The 23,195-nt window shown below is 44.1% G+C and overlaps 1 protein-coding gene across 2 annotated transcripts in view; it reads right to left on the bottom strand.

Moving 5' to 3' along the window:
• Positions 1-23,195, bottom strand: part of MLH1 (mutL homolog 1) — a 949,066-nt gene that overhangs the window by 544,720 nt on the left and 381,151 nt on the right. For both annotated transcript variants that reach the window (XM_069613203.1, XM_069613202.1), the window contains exon 8: positions 15,073-15,161. In XM_069613203.1, the coding sequence (XP_069469304.1) occupies positions 15,073-15,161 (89 nt within the window). The remainder of the gene's footprint in view (positions 1-15,072; positions 15,162-23,195) is intronic.

The raw sequence follows: 23,195 nt of genomic DNA, 5'->3' as shown, positions 1-23,195 counted from the left end.
ATTCCATCTAAGTGTGGCGCATGTTAACATTCACATTTCTATCTGGGTGCGACGCGGCTAAAGTTAACTATTCCATATAAGTGTGGCACGTGCTAGCATTCACATTACTATCTAGGTGCAATGCAGGCTAAATTGAGTATTCCATCTAAGTGTGGCGCATGCTAACATTCACAATCCTATCTGGAGGCAGTTACCCTCCCCCGGATAGCATCGGAGGATCGGGAATGCCATGAGAGGGATATGATTACAGAAGAAATACTTAAGGTTATAAATTATCTCCCCCCGAATAAATCTCCAGGCCCAGATGGATTTTCTGCCTTGTTTTATAAAATATATTGGAAGGTACGTAACCCAAATCTCGTATATTTATATAATACATATATACAGTCAGGCTGTATATCCTCCACTATGGAGGAGGCAAAGATAGTACTGTTCCCAATGCCTGGAAAAGACCCTGGTAGGTGCAGATCTTATCGCCCTATAGCTCTTATAAATATAGACGTTAAAATGTATTCCAAAATATTGACCAATAGGATAGAGGACCTACTCCACACAATTATACACCCAGATCAATCTGGTTTTATAAAACATTGTCAAACTCATGACGATATTAGGCATGCTTGTCACATCTTAGGGAAGGTTGGAAAAAAGGATATCAGAGCAGTTTTACTTTCCCTAGATGCCAAAAAGGCCTTCGACCGTGTCGAGTGGTCGTTTCATTTTTTATTCTGGCTAAGATTGGCTTTGGCCCAAAGTTTAAACTATAAATTCCCATCAGCCCGTTTATTGATTAATGGATAACTCTCCCTTCCTATTACACTTTAAAGGGGGACTAAGCAGGGTTGCCCAATGTCACCGTTGCTGTACGCCATCTGTCTTGAGCTGTTCCTCGCAAGGGTCCGACAAACAGAAGATCTACAAGGGATAATCTTTGGGGGGATATCGCATAAATATATCCCCTATGCGGACGATATGTTGCTCCTCATATCGGATCGAGTAAGAACATTATCTTCAGTGGAACGAGAGCTAAAGAGATGTGGATCGGTGGGAGGTTTAAAAATCAACCATTCTAAATCGGAAATCTTAAATCTCTCCCTCCCCCCTGAAGTAGTACAGGCACTGCGAATACAAACACAATTCGGCTGGGCACAAGATGGAATTAAATTGTTGAGTGCCACTAGAACACCTAAATTAGCTGGGATGTATGTGACTAACTATCCTCCTTTGCGATGGGACAACTAGCTAAATGGGGTCCATTAACGATCTACTGGCTTGGGCGAATCAACACGATAAAAATGGTAGTCCTCCCCAAAGCACTCTATATTTTCCAAATACTCCCAATCCGGGTCCCGGCCTTCAAAAAGCTACAAATAATGATATCTGCATTAGCTTGGAATAACAAAACTCCACTGGTAACTTACGATGCTCTAATCACCCCTACAAATAGGGGAGGGCTGGGACTCCCACATTTTCAAACGTTTTATCAAGCTGCACAACTTTTTATAGTGAAGGATTGGTAGGGTACAGATCTGGAAAAGAGGTGAGTGAATATGGATTGTGCGATAAAAGGTCCAAAGCGGGGTGACCCCTTATGGCTGCCCAAAAGTGACCGCTCCCGTAATATCCATAAGAGTAGTATTATGAACTTGGTAGAAGAGGTCTGCGATATTGCGGTTAAGAAATCTAAATTTACGACATTTCCCACAGCATTGTTTTTTAATCCCCAGTTTACACCGGGCCTCGACGCAAGGGAATTCATTAAATGGAAACAAGCAGGCAGCATGAAAACGCGAGACATGTTTCAAGGCACTGATCCCAAGTCTTTTATCCAATGCAAACTAGATCTGGGATTAAATGAATCAGCTTGTTTTCAGTACTTCCAGGTCCGGCACTGATAGTGGCTCCTCAGAAAAAACAGGCGGCAACCAGAGACCTAACCTTGTTTGAAAGATTTGCTATATCCAATCCTGGGAATAAGGCTCTAATCTCAAACTTATACAAAAGTATAGCAGAGGTTCCCTCCGATACCTCTCAGTATTATAGATCTTGCTGGCAGCTAACGTTGGGAGAACAGATCTTTGGAAAGATATTCCCAAATGTACCCACTCAAGCCAAATAAGGGAATTTCGGTATAAGCTGCTAGTTCAATGGCATTATACTCCGGCCCGTTTGCACAAAATGAGATAATCTATTTAGGAGATTTGCTGGAGACAATGTGGCCTGCTTGGAGATTGGGCCATGTATGGTGGAGCTGCCCGATTCTGAAGGGATACTGGGCAGAAATTGAAGTTCAAAACTTAGTACTCTTAACTCTAATGTACTATTGATAATGTAGTCAAAAATTAGACAATGGTCAAAACAAAAATGTAACACATTTGTTATATTGCGACTGGCAGCTTTATTAGCGCTAGCACAAAAATGGAAATCCAAGGACTTACCACATTTTGGCAAATGGATATCTAGAGTATGGAACTTTGTCACACTTGAATGGATCAGTGTAACGCTCACCTGATTCCCACAGAGGCGCAGGTCTGGCTTCGAGTGCTGGTGCTTCTTCAATGGTGAAGCGCAGGACCCTGAAGATGGACAGGAAGGGCCCCTCTACTCTGGCTTCTCTGGCTCGCAGGAATATTCCCCTGTGCGTGAAAAGGGAGTACTACCTACTGACTGAGTTATGCTCAAGCCTCCCACTCTCCTCCAGCCCTCCACGATACCCTTCCACGATTCCCCGTGAAGTCTCACCTTAGGGTCAAGAAGGATGAGCTCTCCATCCTGCTTCTGATGCAGGGGCGCGTTGAAACCCAGTTACTTCACTGGATTGAGGATTGATGGGAGTTCAGGTAAGCTTGACTATTCAGGTAAGGTGCTGTAAAAGTTCTGCTGCAAGTTCTAAAGTCCAAGCTTAATAATAATGTTCATTGTCTTGTTTCAGCAAGCGCTAATGCTTATGTCTTTTTCCCCTTAGGGGCCGGGGTTCGGAATGCCGGAGATATGGCGCCAACCCGAAGTGAAACGTGCAGTTCCAGTAAATGACAGGTAAGTTCTGGATGAGCGCTCGGGTAATGTCTTTGCATTCGCTCATTCAATGTCTTTGTCTTTTTCCCCATAGGGGCCGGGGTCCGGAAAATGCCTGGAAGCGGCAAGACCCGAAATGAAATGGGAATGACCCAACAGGTAAGTCTTAGAAGGAAACTGAGCTTTTCCTATTCCTTTCCTTCTCTCACCTTGTTCTTGTCTTTTTCTCTCTAGGCTCTGGGAAGTGGCTGTGGATCCGGATGATCGCTGCTGAAGATGGAGGCGTCCAGGATAGGTGAGTGAAATGCAGCGCTGCAGCGATCGTAGCGAAATGCTTTTAAAAATGATGTCTTCCTTTTCAGGATCGTCGGTGTGATGTCTCTGTGGTGCTGATTTAGCAGGTAAGGTCTTTTGTCTCCCTTTGCAGGTGACCCAGGATACTGACAGGCGTGGCTGAGGTCCAGATGCAGGAGCTGACACGGTGAGCGTCCAGCTGCGAGGAGCAGAACAACGCGAAGCGTGAGTTGCTGATCGGGTGTGGTTTAAATAGCTTTTGAAGAAGTTCCCAGTGTGTATCCTTCCACCGATCAGGTATGTATCCTTCCCCGACCACACCCGGGTGGGAAAGTAGTCCCACAGGTAAAGTAGTTCCATTCAGGCCTCAAGAGGGCCTGGATGTAGCAGCATGGTCTGCATCAAGTAAGTGCACATTAAAACACTTGAACACATGTCTAGCTTTATGAGCCTGGCGCCTAAGGCGCCAGGACAGGGGTCCAACATGAGCCTGGCGCCTAAGGCGCCAGGACTGCGTCCAAAGGGCCCCAGCTTGGGCCCGCTGGCACTCCCCTGGGGGAAATGATGCCTGCCTCTGGGGTTGCTGGGTCGGACCTGGCTCCTTGGAGGTAGGCATCATGACAATCAGATACATTATCAATAGATCAATAGAAATGTTTGCAAGACTGGGCTGGGGTGCTTAACTTTCTACAAAGTGACTATAACATTCAATGCTGTCCTCAGCACCTTTGAATCAATGGCATTCATTGACTTTATGAGTATTTCAATATGTACCATGCAAAGGGGCTAAGTTAATGTTTGTTATATACAAAATGCCAATAAATAAAACCAATGTAATTAGTGTGGGGGGATGGGGGATCAGCCTTTTGATTGATACATCTAATGAAATTTCATTACTGATAGTCAGTCAAACAAGTTTATTCAGATTCACATAGTTCATCAAACGACATAAAATATGTACCAACAATCAAAAAGTTAAACATTTCTTACATTATCTCTAAGAACCTTTAAATACAATGTTAAAAATAGGGCAGAAAAGATAATACAGTAATTAATTCATGATCACTGATTCATAAAATCCATTGTTTACAGGGACACAGATTAATCCTTATAAACAATAATTCCTCCAGTATTAGGTTTTTCATGCTTGGTTTCCATCTCCCTGGAGCCCCAACAGACTTTTCCTAAAATACATTGCTCTTATTAAAAATATGAGCAAGGCCCACGCTGTGAAGACTGTGTCTGCACTCAAAAGAAAAACAAGTGCGGCTTTATGGTGGCGTATCTTAGATTTCCTTAGGGCTGGTAGCAAAGAAACTCTACGAATACCTGCATAGCTCGGGCAAAAAAACAAAAAATGAGCCAAATCCTCCAGCTTATAACCACATACCGGACAACCGGCCATACCTGGGGATCCTTTCCATCTAGCTATATTCGCTTGCAAGAGAAGGAGATCAAACCGTGCCCTTGTTATCAGCCACCTATCTTTTTTATAGGGACTCCAAGTTAGGTATGGTTGGATCCCAAAGGGCCTGCTTATCGTAGAGTGGAATTCATCAGATTTATTACCTAATCCAATAGTGTTCTTTTCCTTGCTATTGATGCTCTGACCACATTTTTGAGGCTAGACCCCTCGATCTTGGTAATAAGTAGGTCAGGTGGGAAAAGAGCACTAAGATTAACCTCCCTTAGGGCATTAGAAATATAAGCCAGTAAGGGAATCGTTTGCCACCCTGCTTTACCCACCACAGACCGAATAATAAAATGACATACTGATAGTATTCTTCCCCAAAACCCCTCTGTATTTAAAAACTATCATCATACACATAGACTAAAAAGATTATATCGAAGTTCAGCCAAATCCTTACATTCGATTACGAGGTGGTAGATAATTTCCACATTCATCGCACAGTACCTGCATAAACGCTCAGGTCGGGGAATGCCCTGTCTTGCACACACAACTTCTTTTGTCGGAAGCAGATTCAATTTAAAACGCAACATGTCAAATCAATGTTTTCTGGAAAGATGCTGTGTGAGATAGGATGGTAATGTATTTAGGGCTCTTACTTCATACCTTAAATGGTAAAAAAAAATAGTCATTCAAAGCCGACCCTCTATTCCTCAACCAGTCAGATGCATAGATTAACTTTTTACAGTTAATAAAAGGAACCATAAGGTCCCGAACATCGAGATTGTAGATTCCCAAGATCTTCAGTGAGTCCTGGACCGAATCTCTCAAGATCTTACAAGTATTTGAAAGAAAGACATAGCGTAATTCAGAAATCAAACAGCTTTCCGGAGGGAGCAACATTACTTTCAGTAACTGTGTCCTTTTCCAATCTGCACGGGCCTGTAAGGAAATCAGGGCCATCTCATGACGGATTACGGTTATCGGAGTTCCCTGAGGTAGCAGAAGCAACCTCTTCCACACCAATGATTCCAGTCGGTCCCATTGATTTGCTAGTAGACCGGAGTCTGCTCCGTAAAGTAAGCATGGGATTATTTTTTGGTGTTAGTTATTCCGTACATGGAGTGCAGAAAAACATCGTCATTTTTTATCAAAGGCCAATAATTTACATGCTTTAAGACGTACCTTGTTTTTCATCATAGTTAAGTCGGTTCGACCAAATCTTCTTCCAAAGATCTCTACTCCTAAATATTACTAGGAAATATATATCCAAACTTGTATGATTAATAAACCATTTAAAATGTTGTTTCTTTTTTTGTGCAATTAATCATTAACATTTTTGATTTTGGTACATTCAAAGGAAAATGTAGTGTTTTAAAGTAGGCGTTAATAGCAGAGAGATCTCTTTGGAGTCCAAATGGGGTTATATCAAACAAATCTATGTCATCAGCGTAGGCTAGATTACTTATAACAAGATTTCCCAACTTTTTTGGGGATATTGCACATTTTTTCGAGGACCTTACCCAGATCATTAAGGCACATATTAAATAAAAATGGGCCCAACACACATTCCCGACGACAACCATATCGGGTATTTACCCATCTCATATAATTACCATTCTGATCCAGCCTAACTTTCACTTTGGTGTCCCAATGAAGTGTGATTAACATGCAAATAATACCATAGGGGGCACCTTAGATCCTGGAGTTTTTGCCAAAGAACAGAATGATTTACACAGTCAAAAGCCTGCGAAATGTCTAAAAAAAGCACACTATCACACACTTTTTCCAGTATTGCTTTTTTTATTGCAGAAGATGGATTGCAGAAACAATTGTGTGAAATATTTAAACCCGGTCTGAAACCGGATTGGTATTTGTCAATACAGCCATTATTCGAGGGCCAAGATTGGAGTTTTGTTTTTTAAAATAAGGGGCCCAAAGATTTTACTCAAGGCCTCTAAGAGTGCAATTGGGCTATAGTTTGACGGGATTAATCTATCGCCCTTCTTAAAGATCACAACGATCAAGGCTTTCTTCCAAGAGGATGGCGTTTATTCTGTTTTAAAATATCCTGGAAAAAAAAACACTTAAGAACGCAGACCAGAGATTTGTATTTGATTTTAAGGTGGCGTTTGCCAGGCCATCTGGCCCCCGGACCATTTGAGGCTTTTCTTTTTTTAATTAGATTTTTAATTACTATTACATTTGCCTCCAAGGTTTACGACCAAGGTGTGTCATAAAATGGGTCTGCTGCAACTAGACTATTTTCACCATACAAATCTGAAAAGTGTGCCTGCCAAGTATCAGCTTTAATAGGTTGACATTGGCCGGATCTTTGAGAGGGTGGTTCTTTTATCAACCTCCAAAATGCACATGTATCTTTACGGGTGATGGTATTTAGCATAGCCTCAGCATCAGCAATATATAGTGGAAAGTGATATCCCTTTACCCAACTTTTATAGTAGTTTTTAAGAACTTTTGCCTGTTCAACATAGTTACTTTTATAATTATTTTTGTCAGAAGCATTCCGTAAAGATCTCAATGATCTGTTCAGTATGCTCTTTCTCCATGACATGTTGGTCATACTTATGACCATAGGCAAAATTATTTTCTGGGGCCTGCGAACTTTGTGTTTTATGTACGTACACATTGCCAACAGCTGAATGCATCGCTCTTAAGTAGAAGGGCTCAACAATCCATCATCCTGGGTCTCCATGTTTAAGATGGATTCATTGAATCGTAGAGCTAGTCCTGCTCTCCACACCAAGAAATGGTTTCTTAAATTGACGTCAGCCACAGTTATTACTTCCGAATCCTAAGTCTACATCAAAGGCTAACAGACTGTAATCACTGGTCTTCATTTTAATGATATTTAACTTAGTTCATTTCCAGTGAAAATCTTTAGACAAGAAGATATAGTCTAATGTTGATTTTAAAGGACCCCTCTCCCATGTACATTGGGGAGGAGTAGCGTTCAACAAATTTCCATTTAACAACGTTAGGTCCCATGATTGTAGTTCCTTTCTGATCTGTGTGCCTCTTGACCTCGCCTGCCAGGCTGTAGTGGATCTATTTATTTCCCTATACCATTTAGCATCAAAACATTCACTATTAAAATCTCCTGAAACAATTACATCAATTAATGCAACTTCCAGTGCATCTGATATGAGAGAAGATAAAACATTCATAGAAGCTTCTACATTCCCAGATTTTGGGTTAAAATATACGTTAAATACATAACACAAGGGGCTGAGTACATCACGTCCTGAAATAAAGGAGGATACAGATAACTTCACCAATTGAATGTCCCTCCTGTTTGTTGCAACCTTATGCATCGTAAGGTCCGCCCCATGTTTTAAAGTGCAAAGTAGGCCACCTGCAGGGCGACCACGTAGACCCTGTATTGCCTCTCGGCAAAAACTGTGTAGCCGTCTAAAATAGGGAGGCTAGTTAACCAGGTCTCCTGTAAACATAAAAAGGAGTAAGCCAGCAAACAATCAAAATCCAACACCAAGAAACTATGTCATCTGCAGTTTCAGGTGGCCATCCGTATTACATCTGTTCAATTAGGTCTTAATCGGTCCAATCCTCCACCATGGAGGGCTGATGGAATAGAGTTCCAATCATAGGTTGACACCGGTGTGGGTAGGAGCTGGTCAAAAACCTTTCTAGTGTTTGCCTCTATATTATTAAAGTTTATCACTGTAGCCGACAAAGGTAGCGCAGAAAGATGTGAGCTGGTCGTCTCCCAGACAATGTCTTATTAGTTTCCAGTTCCAAAGATAGTACTACATCATAACCCATTCAAAGAAGTGACTCCAGCTCAGAATAGACCAGCGAGCTGATCATTTGAAAGAAGAAGTATAGTTTGACCAGGTCCAGTCTTATCTTCCCATATAAATTCGACCTGGGCAATGTCTCTAGAGGACAAAAAAGAAAATTGGGGATTTCTGAAAACAGGGCAACTATGTGTCTTCAGTTTAAAGGGTATTTCGCTGTGCTTATAAAGACCTGCTTCAGAATCAGGATGTGATCTTCCAAGAAGATTTTGTTTGTTCCGTGCCCTTTCTTTGTATCTGAACCTTCTTGATCTTGATTCCATCCACAGCTGGAGGTAGGTTGAGGTTCAGGTCTTTTTCTGTAAGGTCTGTATTCCAATGAACGGCTAGGGAGATATCCTCACTGTTCCTGTGGGGATTACAGGGATGAAGTATCTTTGGCAGATCTCTTTCCTCCAATCGTTGAGCATGTGATAAACAGGGAGAATTTGCATTGAGTAGTTGGTGATCATGCCCTTGTGTTACTGATACCATATTACTCAAAGCCCTCCTTTTTTCCTCCATAGTAAGGTCAGGGGCAAGATTTTCATTAGGATTAATACTAGCCATCAAGTCTTCCATATAAGAGACATTTGATTTGCACTGGCTGTTATTCTTGCATCAATCTGACCCTGTTTTAGGGTCACTACTTGTCCCAGTTGGAGATGTTGTTACAGGCAGAAGCTTGGGCTTGCATGTGGCCAGTACGCGGGGCACAAAAATGGGAGCCAATGGCAAGATTCTATTGGACCGAGGGGCAGGAATGGGTGGAGGTTGATTGTTTGCTGAGTCCTCCAACGCCCTTACCAACATGGTTGTAGGTGAAGGCTACCCCAACATAGTCCTGTTGTGATCTGCCAACTCCCCTATACTCTCCATTTCTGAGTGGACTGTTAAGATTCTTAGGTCCATAACTTCTGTATTTGTCATTAATGTTGTAAAAAATGTGTCCATTGGCCCCCCCTTTGCCGGATTTAGTAAATTTTTATTCGTTTTTGATTTTGCATTTAGACTTCCTTGATGGAGTTTTCTTTGAAGCGCTGTTTGTGGATAAGTATATCGAGGCCTCCTTCTCCCATCGGTATTGGTGTAGCAGACTCACCAGTGCATTTGTCGCAATTTGTAAATGAAATATTATTGTGCCAAAGATTCCTAAGGAATTGCTGCGATCCCTTTGATCTTTGCTTCCTGGTATTTTTCTTGTTTTTAGACTTTTTTTCGTGATGGTGTTGGCTCCCTGTTGCATTTGTCTGGGGTTCTAATGGCCTCATCTATCCTTTTCAGTGGGCTCTAACGGTCTGGTTTTCGATGTGGTCTTGCCAGATCAATGAGGGACCCTCAGTTTGCACGTAACTCTCACAGACAATTGGTCCTGAATGTTGAGGGAGAGATGTCGACTGCTGAGTTGGCTGGCTCTGGGGCAAACAAGGAGCAAGCAGCTGCTGAGGTAGAGATGTCAACTGCTGAGTTGGCTGGCTCTTGGGCAAACAAGGAGCAAGCAGCTGCTTGGGGGCATCAACCGTTGCCCCGTCTGTTGCTGCAAGCCTATTCTCAACCTTACCATAGATGAATCCCTCCAAAAAAGCTATTTTGGCTCCCATAGCATTGAGAATTACACATTGGTCGCGAAATTCCTCTGCGTTAATTTTATGGGTATTGGCCGTTTGTGAGAGGGTAAAGTTTAAAGCATGTAAAGCAGATCCTGGGGTGTTGGGGATCTCATGTAAAGAAGTATGCATCAGCGCAGAGCCCTCAGGATTAAAAGCACGAACCTGAGGGGAATGGTCAATCTGGAATGCAGTGACCTCAATTGAGGAAGAGTCCACAGTGAACAGGGAAGGAGATTGGGAAACATTTGAGTCAGCAATTTGATGGAGTTGCAAAGAGAAAGGAAAACGACGGGTATCAGATGCATGTTGTAAGAAAATGCCATTGCGGTTTTCTCGTTACGCTTCAAAAACTAGAGCATCGTTGCTCGCACTTGTTAAGTTCAATAGGGCTGTATCTGTCGGTGATAAGTGAATTTCTGCAACTTCGATTTCAAAGCTTGGGTTAGCATTAGGAATAGACATGTCTAGGAAGTCCGGCACAGCGGGTATTAGTTTTCGTGATGGCGCCAAGCTTAAAACTTGTTTATTTACTGAAGTCAACCTCTCACCACTTCGTAGCGAGTAATAGTTCATATGGGTGTGAAGATATTTGTAGCAAGCCAAGCAGAGGCAGTTTAGAGAGGGTGAGAGGTAGAAAGTCCAGGTAAAAGCTCTCCAAGTAGCAGGTCTCTAGGTGAAGCAACGTCAAGGATTCCAAAATATAACGTGCAGTTGTCAGTATTTTCTCACCTCCAAGCGCCACGGGCAACAGCAGACCACTTCTGCCTCCACTTCCGCGCTGCGCTCTGCGCGTTGTCTTGGGTATTAAGGTGTATTCAGCCAGCCTCCAGTTGTAACAAGCAGTGAAAACAGACTCGCCAACAGTCAAACCATAGCACGCAGACACCGCAGACCACTTCTGCCTCCATTTCCACGCATTGTGATAATGACATGGGAGCCCCGGCTAGTCCACCGACGGCTCCCCCACGTCTTCAAGTGTCAGGAGCGTGACACAATCTTGCTTTCTGAAAACCTTTAAATTCGCAGTAAGGTGCTTTATGTGCGGCAGTTTGACAGGCAGTATTATGGGTGCGCAAACAGGGCATGCTAGGTTGGAAGAGCATAGGTTGTGCCATAGTAGGAGGGGGAAGATATGGAGTTAGTTGAGGTAGGTTAGCAAATTGAACTTTTCAGATCTGGGGAACATCACATAATGGGGTAGGGCTTTAACAAGCCTGTGCGCACACAGGAGGCGCGGTAGGCTTACCTGCAATAGCGGAGACAAAGGGATGGCAGTGTGCAGCAGGGAGAAGGCAGGAGTGTGCCGCATCATCGCTGCTTCACCGGCTGAGACATCCAAAGTAGGCCTTATGATTCGACCTTTGCATGAGGCCAGCTTCGCCTCCCGGCTCACCTGATATTTGATGATATTGCCGGTTGGGAGTCAATCAACAGGAGAACGTCCTGGGACATCCTGGCAGTAAGGTGGTGCCCTGGGAAGAGCAACGGCCATGCTGTGCCTCACTCTGTTCACATCATCTCCATCTACCGTCCTCCTGATCCCACTGGACCATTTTATGATGATCTTGGGCAACTCCTGGATTCTCTTTCCACTAAACATCACCTCTTTCTCTTAGGTGACTTCAAACTTGCCTCTACAACCACTTCCCAGAAATCTGAACATCAGTCTTTTCTTAGTGACCACACTCTCCACTCTATCCATAACCTACCTAGCCACACAGGAGGCAACTCTTTGGATATCTTATTCATCTCCACCTCTCTCTCAGACAGAAATACTACTGTCTCTGGCCTACAGTTCTCACTCTCCTCCTTCATATGGATGCCTCTTCCACCAACACTGCCTTCTCCAGCTTCCAATCCCTACTACATGACTCATTCCCCTTTCACTTCCCACCGCTTCCTTTCAACCTTAATTCTCAGCATCCTCAACCATGGGTCACCCCATTCATACGCTCTATCACACACATGCGTTGGCTATAGCACAATTGGAGGCGTAGCCACTTGCATGAGGACCTGCAACTCTACCTCTCTGCCCTAAACTCTCTCAAGTCCACATCCTCGCTGGCTACAGGGCACCTAAACTCACTCCTCTATTACCATCAACTCCACTCTCACAGCTAGTGGCCTAGCTGAATACATTGCTGCAAAAATGTCAAAAATGAGAGACTCTCTCCTGACTTTCCTCGCACTCCCTCCTCTACCATCATCGTTTAACTCCCACTTTAGTCACAGCAATGCTGACAAATTCCTCTCTCTACTGATGAAGGCTACCCCTCTTGTGCCCCATTTTCACAGTTTCTTAATAGCAACAGAAATAGTTATCAGGATGGTCCAACAAAGATTCACAATATAATGTAGTGGCTTTAACACTTCTTCTTCACAGTCTTTAACCACAGCACAGCTCTGGTATATCTTCCACCTGGTATACTTGCCTGCCAGGACCACAAACGTCTAACTCTCCTGCAAGTTCTTCTGTGGTAAAAGTTAATTTGGCAACAATTAAAGTCTTTTGACTTTCAAGACCTTCAAAGGAAAACACAACTTCTGTAAAAATATTAACCATATTGGTGCTGTTTATGCCACATGAAACGCAGATTATGCTTCTCTCCTCCTTAATGTTGGCTATCAGATGGGCAGCTATTCTGCTAAAATAACATTGTATCTTCAACAAAATTAATAACAATTACAATCTAAGCTTCTTTTGTTGGGTGAATATAAAAGAGTGATGTTGCTGTTTTCTCCCTTGGTATTTGCCACCTGCAAAGCAGATTCCACTCCTCTCCTCCTGAATATTGGTTATCAGGAGGGTAGCTCTTCTGCCACGTTTGCTTCCCAATTTTTGCCTCAGGTATATTTTGATAATGGCCATTTATCACTCCTGTTTGGATATTTCTTAATTGTAGCCTCTTCCTTTTGATAATAGAATCTACAATTGTTCTTCTTAACTGCCCTATTTGGGTTGGGGCAATATTGGTTGTTGTACAGGTCTTGTCTTATTGCCTTCTTTTGGCTTTGGCAATAGTGGCTTTAATCATCACCAGAATTACAATTTGCCCCAATGTTCTCATTCTGCCACTTTAGCTGCTAACCTTTATTTTGGTATGCATGATTAGGCCCAATGATCCAATTCTGCCTCGTAACATTAGTTTGGTATTCAAAATTAGAAGTACGGGTCAGCAGGCGATCATGTAGCGTTCCGGTGTCACATTCAACTAGTGAACTCACTGGGTGTTGCAAACGCATCCATTTGCCCTGCTGCCTTCATGCCTTCTGCTGCCTCTGCTTCCCACTCGCAGGTAGGTCGCTTTCTCCTGCTCTACGCAGTTCACTTCCAGGGAAGACCGTTTGTTGCTCCAGGAGTGATCCAGTGCTCGCCTACCACTGGAGTACACTTCACTTTGGGGAAAGCATTTAAGATTCACGCTTCCACCTTGCAGCCTCTTCACAAGAGTTCTTCAGGGGGAAAGCTTTCGGTGACCACGCTTCCTGCCGTGGAATGTCTACAGACTCAATGCTTGAGGACAGACACCATGACGAATTCGGCATCCACTCTCCAGCATACAGTGGCTCTGGGGTCTCTGCTGCCCCTCATTATTGGCTTCTGCTGCAATGTGGAGTCACAAACAGTACTCTACCTGTTGCTCCTTCTGCTACTACTACTACTACTACTGCAACTACGATAACAACAACTGCTACTACTACTTCCACTGCTTCCTCTGGCCTGCACCTAAGGGAGCTCTTTATTCTCCTTAGTCCCTCTCAGGTGTGGGTCACTGAAATCATAAGAGTGCGCCTTGCAGTTAAATGCCTCCAGATCCTTCTACCACATCACAGTACTTTGGGCATTGTGGGACCTGATGTCCTCAATATTACAATTAGCTGATTTTCCTTCCACTTCATTTAAAAAAAAATTTTTACTTCACTTCTATTCATAATCATGGTTTCAGGAGGATCTTTAAATTGAGTCAATGATGGCTTTCAAATAAAAGAAATTCTAGTTCTATTAAAATCTGAAATAGACATGTTTTGGCGTTCACATTTAATTTCTTTGTGTGGACCACAGGAGTTCCTATTATTATAAATATGAGCATCTTTATGAGGGGGAGCTTTGTGTCTAATAAATGACTGATTAGAACAAGCTGCGCCACTCCCCTGGTTAATACTTTTAGAAAAAGCAATCTTACTTTGACAACGAGCCATAATAGATTCTGGCATCATTGACGTCTCTTCCTTCAAGGGAAACAAATACTGCGTCACATCCAAAGGTTTCCTCCCACTCCCCTGGGGCCCTTCTCCTCCCAAATGATCCTCCCGGCTAATACCACCACCAGGGTTAGGATCAGGTAGCAGCTGCCTTACTCTGGGCACCTGGAAGAAGACTTTAGGTAGGGTCTTTGTGGGGACTCCACAGGATTCATCTCAATACATACATGAATCAATTAAACAAGATTTTCAGAAGGGGTGATGCAACCACATTAGTAGACCTGACTCTGTTCCGATTCCTCAAACAATAACCCTTTGTACTTTGTGTTTGTTGTGAACAATGGACGTGGCATGCATTTGTAAAGCAAAATAGGTAGTTAAATCAAGATTTAAAAACATATATGCATACAAATAATTAACTAGAGTACAACCCCATACTGCACTGTGTGAAACATAAAGGAGTGATGAGTGTCAAGCTGATTTGAGTTTCTCAAAGATCACTACCCGAGATATCCAAAATAAATAACTTTCAAAGGATCAAGCACTTTCGAATGAAAGCCTCGATTGTATGCCAATGTCAAATCAAATAAGACCAAGAAAGCACATTGCAAAGCACAAGAACACAAAACATGGTTCCCTCTTCCCTCTTAAGCGGATGCCCTAAACAGGCTGAACGTTCTAAGTGGAATCAAAGAGATAAACGACTTGGAAAGCCGAACACTACCTGCTAACAGCATTCCCAAAGATGGATCGTATATTGTCCACAGTTGTTGCATTTGACAATGTTCGTACATCTGCCACAGTCTCACCTTGCTGGAATAAAAGATGTGTATTAAAGTCCAAAAGCAGCTCATCTTGCATTTATAGAGATCCACAAATATGTAAATCACTGATTGGGCTCACCAGGCTTAATTCAACAGTCTATGGGAGTCTAGGGTAAATTCCAGAAATATTTGCTAGATTTTATCTTGAAATATGACGATAAGGAAAGTAAAGAGGGATACAGTATTTAACTGAAAAATGTAATTCCAACATATGCCCGCCCCTCTACCCCCGTTCAAACCCATACCCAGTTCCATGGACCCCTCTGCACAAGACATGCCAAATATAAATGACCAGAACTAAAACAAAATACAGAGAAATAACACCATTGTCTCCAACAATACTACAGTGATATCCAAGGAAAATGGATTGTTACATAAACTGTTTGCTACAGTCAGCACCACGTCAAGAGCCTTTTAAATCCTTAAAATCTGTGGCCATATTGTGTTGCAGACAAGTAGCAGGAGCTTGGGAGATTCAACGTGCAAGAGTCAAATGTAGTGAAAAAAGCCAACTTCAGAAATGGCGGTAATCCACAGCCGTCTATACAGAAAATACAGCCTGAGCTATCCCTGCAGGCTGAGTTTACAGAATGTGCAAGAGGCGGAGGTGTACCGGATGAGTTCACACGTTGGAATATGTGTCCAAACGTTCACCTGCCCTCACAATCAATCTATACTATGTGTATGGATGTTAGCTTCCAAAGAAAACAGTGTCCAACAAAGTTCTGAGCTCTGCCCAGATTGCAGCTTCCCTTCAGGTCCTCTCTACAAATATAAAATAGTTATAACAAAAGTCTTGAATTGTCTTCCTTAAAAGAATCTTGAGACCCCATCCGAAAGTCAATAAAATTGGTTCAGCCTCAGGGTTCCCTTCCCCAAGACTTCGTCTCAAGGTCGCAACAATATTTACAGATTTCTTAAAGTTCTGTGCCCCACTTGCACCCTGTTTGTATGATTGGTCTGTACAAATATCTTGCATGATAGTTAAACTTCAAAGCTGTAGTGTATTCAGGTTTCAAAGTGTTTTGTTTCAATATGCCTCTTTTGATTCAGTGTAAAAGTTAACCTCCAAAGCTCAGCATATAGTGGGTTCACTTGCACTGTTAAAGTTCTGTTGTTCATTTTAAAGTGTAATCTATTAGTTTCACTTAAATTGAAAGTTCTGTTCACTTGAAAGTTCAACATACATGGATTGTGCTTGAATTAAAGTTTCATACATTTCTGAATTTGGAACATGATGGTTTTATCTGAATTTAAAGTTCCATTCACTTTTAATCCTCATATGTAACGGTGCTGCTTGTTTATTAGGGTTTAATTCAGTTCAGAATTCAATAACCATGAAGTTGTACTCGCTAAGGTTCTCACTTGGTTCGGAAGTCAATAATCATAAGGTTGTATTTGTTAGGGTTGCCATTCAGATTGACTCGTTGTTTAATAACTTTGTAGATTGCCTTTAATGAAGTGCCCAGCACTGAGAGACTTGTGAAAACGTGTTTTCTTACCCCCGCGACCACTCTGCTACAAAGCATTCTTCTCTGTTTAACAATTAACAAGGATTCACATCGGTGACCTTCGAAAACATCTTATATCATACATGTGACCACTCTGATACAATGTAATCCTTCATGAAAGTTCAAACACTCGCATACCGGGTTTCTCCTCTGATAGAAACTAACCGGTTGCGTCCATTGGCTTTCCAGCAGTGCAGATCGTTCGGCTTTCTGCTCTCTGCCTCAGGGCTCTACCTCCTTCCCCTCAGGCACTGTGAAAAACAGAAAAAGGGACAGCCTCTCGGCACAGCTCCCTTCCCAGCATTACATCGGTTTACTGTGCCACCGCCTCTCCTCTTGCCTCCTGATTGGGGTTCCCTTTATATTTAAGCTGCAGCCCTTTAACAGTCCTAATCCAGGGACACCTAATCCTAAATGCCAAAGGTGATGGTCCACAAAGTTCAAACTTACCGTTGGATAAGTCCTATAGCTTGGCTAACTCTGCAACAAAAGAGATCTTCCATAAGTTTGATCAACAAAAACATTACAAATCTCAGCTTTTTAAGTCCAGCACTGCACTAGAATCAAACATAATTGATCCTTCAGTAGTTGTCCCTCCTGAAAGTACTCACAGAACGAACATTTCCAGGTCCATTGTCAGCACAGCTTTTCTTAGGCCTCTTCCATGCGTGTTCTTCTCTCAACACGTCATCCTTCTCCGACCTCCTCACATCTTCTATTTAATTCCAATCTTCTTCAGTCTCTACATGACCGCCAACCCTCAATTTACCTCGCTATCTCATCATGACCTCAGATGTTCAGCACAAAATGCGACAGCAATAGGTCCTGACCGGGGGTGGTTGTTCTTGGACTTGGTTCATGAAATGCGCAGCCTGGAAGAAGACCTGCAATCCTTTAGGAAGGAACTTGCCTCTCGGTGCAAGCCTCATGGTACCACTAGGGTACGCTCCTCTAGCCTTTAAATGTGATGAAACCGAGTTTACTTGAGAGAAGCTATAACGCCATACAAGCCTCTGCAGGCGCGACACAGGCAAGGAGAAGACAAACTTCTAACAATTCTTTTGGTTCCTAGTGATAGTTTCGACAGTCAAAGTTTTGAATGCCAAAAGTTCTGACACAAAAGTTTTTTAATGGGGGTGTCCCCTCCAAACCCCCGTTTTTTTTTAAACACTCATTTTACAATACGAAATTAAAATAAACCCTTTAATATAAACTAAAATACATTCAAAACTTTTTTTTCTGCACTTTTGTGTCTGAACTTTTGGCATTCAAAACTATTGTTTCGAAACTTGACTGGACACCATTCTTTTCTTTTTAAACACATGGACCTACGCTGTCTCATGTGTGCAGTATTGTTGTGGGCTACGGTCATGGTGCCCAAAATAAAGCGGGCCATTCCTCCCTCAGGTAATGCACAAGGAATTACAAAAGGAAACAAAAAAAACGTGTCCACTCAGTGCCTGTCTAAAACCCTCAACGCCCAGTAAATTTACTCAATCAACTATGAAGTGGGCGCTACATAGCTCGAGAGTGATGGATACCGTGCCTCCCCCAGCCACCCCTCGCCGGGTCCAAGCCTTGGGTCTGATGCACCACCTGCTCCATTAGTGTAAATAGTCCAGCCGCCTGCTTTGGCCTTATTCCATGGCACTTCAACTACTCCAGCCTCCATTCAGTCTCTCAGCCTAGAGCCCAATGAGCTTGTCATAGCTGATTCTGACTGAATAACAAAAGGTGCAGGAACAGCATCAGGAGGGCTTTTGCCTATGAGTGCAAGCATGGGCAGGCCTGCGAGCACACTAAACGAGTGAGTAGTACGACTTTGCAGGCACTTGAGTGACCGCTTATTTGCAGAAAACTGTCAAAACTGTCAAGGGTCGGATGCCCCCCTCCCCCACCTTGAAGGTCGTTGTTTCAACTACATTTATATTGGAATTTTAGCAGCGCCTAAGTGACAATGCTCTGACTCAAGGACAAGGGAGGATACGCGTTGGCAGTTAGCTGGGAAATCTTGTACGTTTGGTCTACCCCTGGAAATTTCAGTCATCATCCGAGTAGCCCTGCGAGCCGATGCCCTCGAAACTGACTTAGTAGCGCCCTTCATGGCTTCCGACAGCACTTCCCAACCATCATTAATTGAGTGCTCCCCAGATGTTTCCGTAGAGGGTGCCTCAAGTCTCTACTCAAGGAGTGGAGTAGGCACTAAATCACCACCTCTCTCCCCTTTCTTAGTATACAGGGAATATTCATGGAACCTGCAGAAAATAAGTGTCCTGGACAATGCCAGAACTAAGGATCTGTTACTTCTAGACAAATGTTTTGATATAATGGAGTGGCTCTTGAAAAGCGACCTTAGATCGAATACTGCCCCTTTGTCATCTCTTCCGGGCTATCATAATTTGGGTCCTCTGTCGGAAAAGCCCCTCTACCTTGAGGCACAGAGGTCCCGCCTTGAGGCATAAAATTGAATGTCAAACTGATGCTTTGGTCGATTCTAGCCAAGAGGCCCCTTCTCTATCAGACCCCTTAATGTTGTGATAAATTTCAGAGTGCCTCACTTATCGCCTGCCGCCTCCACAGCAATGTCCGTAACTGTGCAAGCAAACCCCGTCATGGATCTAACACTGGCATTGGCTCTGGGTCTGTCATCTGTCCACACCAGGTTTGTGCTTTCACCCAGTCGGTAGGCTGACTCAGGAGCTATGTCCAAGCAGACTGGGACTATTTACAGCCGGGCATATATTGCATGATTGCATGTTTTGTGGGGAGTGTAGCGTCCACTTTAGTTTTGCAAATCAACATATTAGAGATTGTGTTTTGAATTGCCAGGACTCTACTGCTCAGAGGCATACATGTACACATAAATTCCAAGTTTTCCATCTGCCCACTCCACAACCACTGGGTGGAGGAACTTAATGCACAAAAGGTGGACACATTGCCGGCACACACTGCAGCGTGGGCGGGACGACACCCACTAAGAATCACTGTCAATCCGCGTCATCTGCTTGCATTGACATATAGTAAGTGCACTCGAGAACAATTGTGCATTGCAGGCAGTATGCAGCTTTAACAGGCAGCTCGAACCGAAAGGCATACAGTGATAGTCTCACGGCCTAAAAATTTATTACAAGGCACTGGCGAGTGATGGTTAAGGTCTGCTGGTGGAGGAAATGCTAACAATCGCACTGATGTTCTTGGTGCCGAATTCTGAGACTGGAATAATTCAAGAGATTCCATGAATATTTTCACGTGCACACGGATGGCCTGAAGCTGAGACAGAAGGCCATCAGGAGACACACATCAAGTGGGAGTTGTCCGATCATCCACGATAATAAGCCTGGTTAACCTCCTGCTGCAAAGACACAGCTAAGGCAACACAAGAAATAAAATTTGCTGAGGCAAGGTACACAACGGCAGAGGGCAAGTTCCGTGTTCTAGATACGTGGGAGGACACAGCCCACAACAGGACCCGGATCGAACACCCGTGAGCTATGGGTCTGAGGACGTGCCCGATGCATGGCAGAGCCCACTGCCTGGAGAAGTGAGGAGCCCACCCCAGGCGGTGGATTGGGCTCGAGTATTGCGACACCCTGCGACGGACATACAATAGCCGATTACTCGAGCCAAACCTAAAAGAACATTGGCAACAATAGCAACATATACTCCACACTGGGAATAAAGCTTGCCGACAGTGGTAAGAGCAACTCAGATGCCGGGCGCCAGATCCAAAACAGGCCCAACCAGAGCAAAAACCCCAGTGAGACCCCAGGAAGGGCAAATTGAGAAGTGCTGGCAGCAGAAGCGACAAACACACGCAGAATCACCATCCCCTCCACCGGGGCCGACTCCTGCAGAAAAGGATCTCCCAACTAGCATAATGGCAACAGACAAAGATGAACTTTTAAACTGCTTGAAAGGAATGGAGGTCAGAATGACCAAAGCTTTCTAGAGTCAAATGGAGCAATTAAAGGAGGACCTGAAATCATCCCTCCAGGAGGTCAATAAAGAAATGCCGGAGATGGGTGAAAGAGTGGACATAGTCGAAAGGGGCCTCTCGAATGTCACGGAAGAAACAAACCAAAATTGCCTGCTACTGGACCAGTTGGCGACCGCAACAAACAACGTAGAACTCCAGGCGGAGGATCTGGAAAATCGCTCAAGGAGGGTATTAGGGAGAATTCTCTGTTTAGGCTGAATTTCCTAACCTAGTGAGTCCCCCAGCAGCTTTGCTGGATTTTTTGGGGTTTATTTTTTTCTCCTGCCAAGAGTGAGACTCTTTTACCCTCACTCTTGGACATGACTTGAGTGTTTCTGTGACTTGCTATGTGCTTATGGGCTAGGGGGTATTTTTTCCCCATAGGCTATCATTGGTTTTTGAATGTGTGTTACACAGCACCCTCAGTGCAGTAACACAGGGGTGTCATAGAGACCCCCAAACATAGACTCCACACCCTGGGACTGACTACTATCTCCCTGGGTCTGTAAAGTCACCATTGACTTTACTAGTCTTAACTTAGGAACTTAACCAGTACAAACCATCTTACTGTGGAAGTACTGGTAGGGGCAATTAGATTGCCCCTGGGTCTGTTGTCGAGGGGGTACTGTCCCATCCCCCCTCGCCGAGTTCTGGCTGGTGGCAGTGGATACCACGGAAATACTCCACCGGAATATTTCCCAATGGGATTTCCCATTGTTTTTAATGCACCACTTTTTGGTGCAATGTTAAAGATACCGCCGGTTTATTTATTTAATATAAATTCACCGGTTGGGATTTTTTGCCAGAACTCACCGCCAAAATGGCGTCTAGGTTCACTTCAGTAACCCTGAACCCGAGTCGAGCCTTTGTTCGACTTTTGGCGGGCTTCTGCACAGAAGCCCTCCACAGTGGTGCCATTCTGTCTGGGTACCACAGGGGGTGTGGGAGGGGGTTTAGGCACCCTGGACTGAGTTGCCTTGCCAACCCATGTCGCACTCTAGTGTGATTGGCCCAAGTGGTGAGCCACCCCGCTCACCACTTAGCATGTTTGAGTGACAGCTAGGCTGTATGAATGGGGGTTTGCTGCATAAAAGCAGGGTTTTTGAGACTGGTTCTTCAGAAGTCGCCACAGGACCTAAGAAGCCGAAGAGGGAGAAGCCGAGCCGACCTGCCAAGACGACACCACCGGTGGAGCCCTGCGGAACCGTCTCACCACTTTTTCCGACGACAGAGGAGATCTCCCGCCGGAGAGTCTCCTTCCCTTAACTGGTGGGGACAACCAGTTGCTGCCTCCTTTTCGCCGTCCCGAAGCATCTCGTGGCCGCCTTGCTTGTGCCAAGCACCCCGGCAACCGGGATACCACTTTTTACCTCAACCGCGAAAGAGGGGTAAAATCCTTTGTGACCGAAAAACTCCACGGCTGGTCTCATCCCTGGTAGTGCAACGACCTTCAGCTTTCCTCCACGTCGAGATCACCTCTTCCTCTGGACGACGCCGCGACTTGCACCCACTACCAGGAACAACTACCACCGCTGGAGGATCCTTTCCACTTTTAAAGGTACTGTGTCCCGCCCGGCTTCCCTTGCCACCGATTGTACGGGGTAGATTTAGCCCTCGGCTCTCGAACCTGGGTAAGCCTGGGACACCCTAACTAAACTTTTTCTAAATTCAGTAAAACCTTTTCTACTCACCTGCAAAGACTTGTGACATTGTGTGATCTTGGGCATATTTTCGCCTGGCTCTCTCTAAAGCGGGCCACGAACCAATTCTCCTTGTTCCACAATTGACTGCCTTTTCTAACCTTATGTGAAAAGTGTTTTACCTTGCTGCTCGCATTACTTCTGTTTCCCCCCCCCTTTTCTAATAACTTGTTGGAGTGCCATCTGACGTTAAGCGCTCACCTCTGTTTGGAAATAAGTGGTGTTAACTTAGACGTGTCCAACAATTGACTAGGGATGTACATATAAGTAATAGTGACTGTGTTTTGACTTACTTACCTTTTTCTGTGCTAGTGTAATTTATGAGTGTGCCTTTAAAATAAATAAGTATATACTTTTACACCTAGCTCTGGTCAGTGTTTGCTTGTACTACTGTGCCTCTGTACCTATCCTGTATCCTCTATATACTGCCTAACTCTTCTTGAGGGAAGTCTGACTGCTCAGCCACAGCTACCACAGTGAATCTGTGTGGTACAGACTGCTACCAAGTGGGTTTACTGCCAACACCTGTAGTCTTAAATATTTTGCAGTGGTCCCAGAGGGAACTGCACAGGTTTCTGCTTAACAGAGGGCCTGGTGGAATCGGTGCAGAACAAGGATCTAAAAGATACCATGCAACTCTGCTTCAGCAGCCTGCTAGCAGATGTCCAACCGGAGACGATCGGCTTCGACAGGATACACCGCGTGGGCCCAATACGCAATGAACCAGGGTCGCGACCTAGAGATGTCCTGATGGCAATGACATTGTATGGTCTGAAAGAGGAGGTGCTACGCGCGGCAAGAACAAACGGAGACCTTACGATTAATGGGTCCTGTAT

This window comes from Ambystoma mexicanum, chromosome 5p (assembly GCF_040938575.1).
Source record: "Ambystoma mexicanum isolate Mex_15411 chromosome 5p, UKY_AmexF1_1, whole genome shotgun sequence".
In the NCBI taxonomy this organism is placed as follows: Eukaryota; Metazoa; Chordata; class Amphibia; order Caudata; family Ambystomatidae; genus Ambystoma; species Ambystoma mexicanum.
The sequence above is the reverse complement of the archived record's forward strand: the minus strand, read 5'-3'. Positions and strand labels throughout refer to the sequence as shown.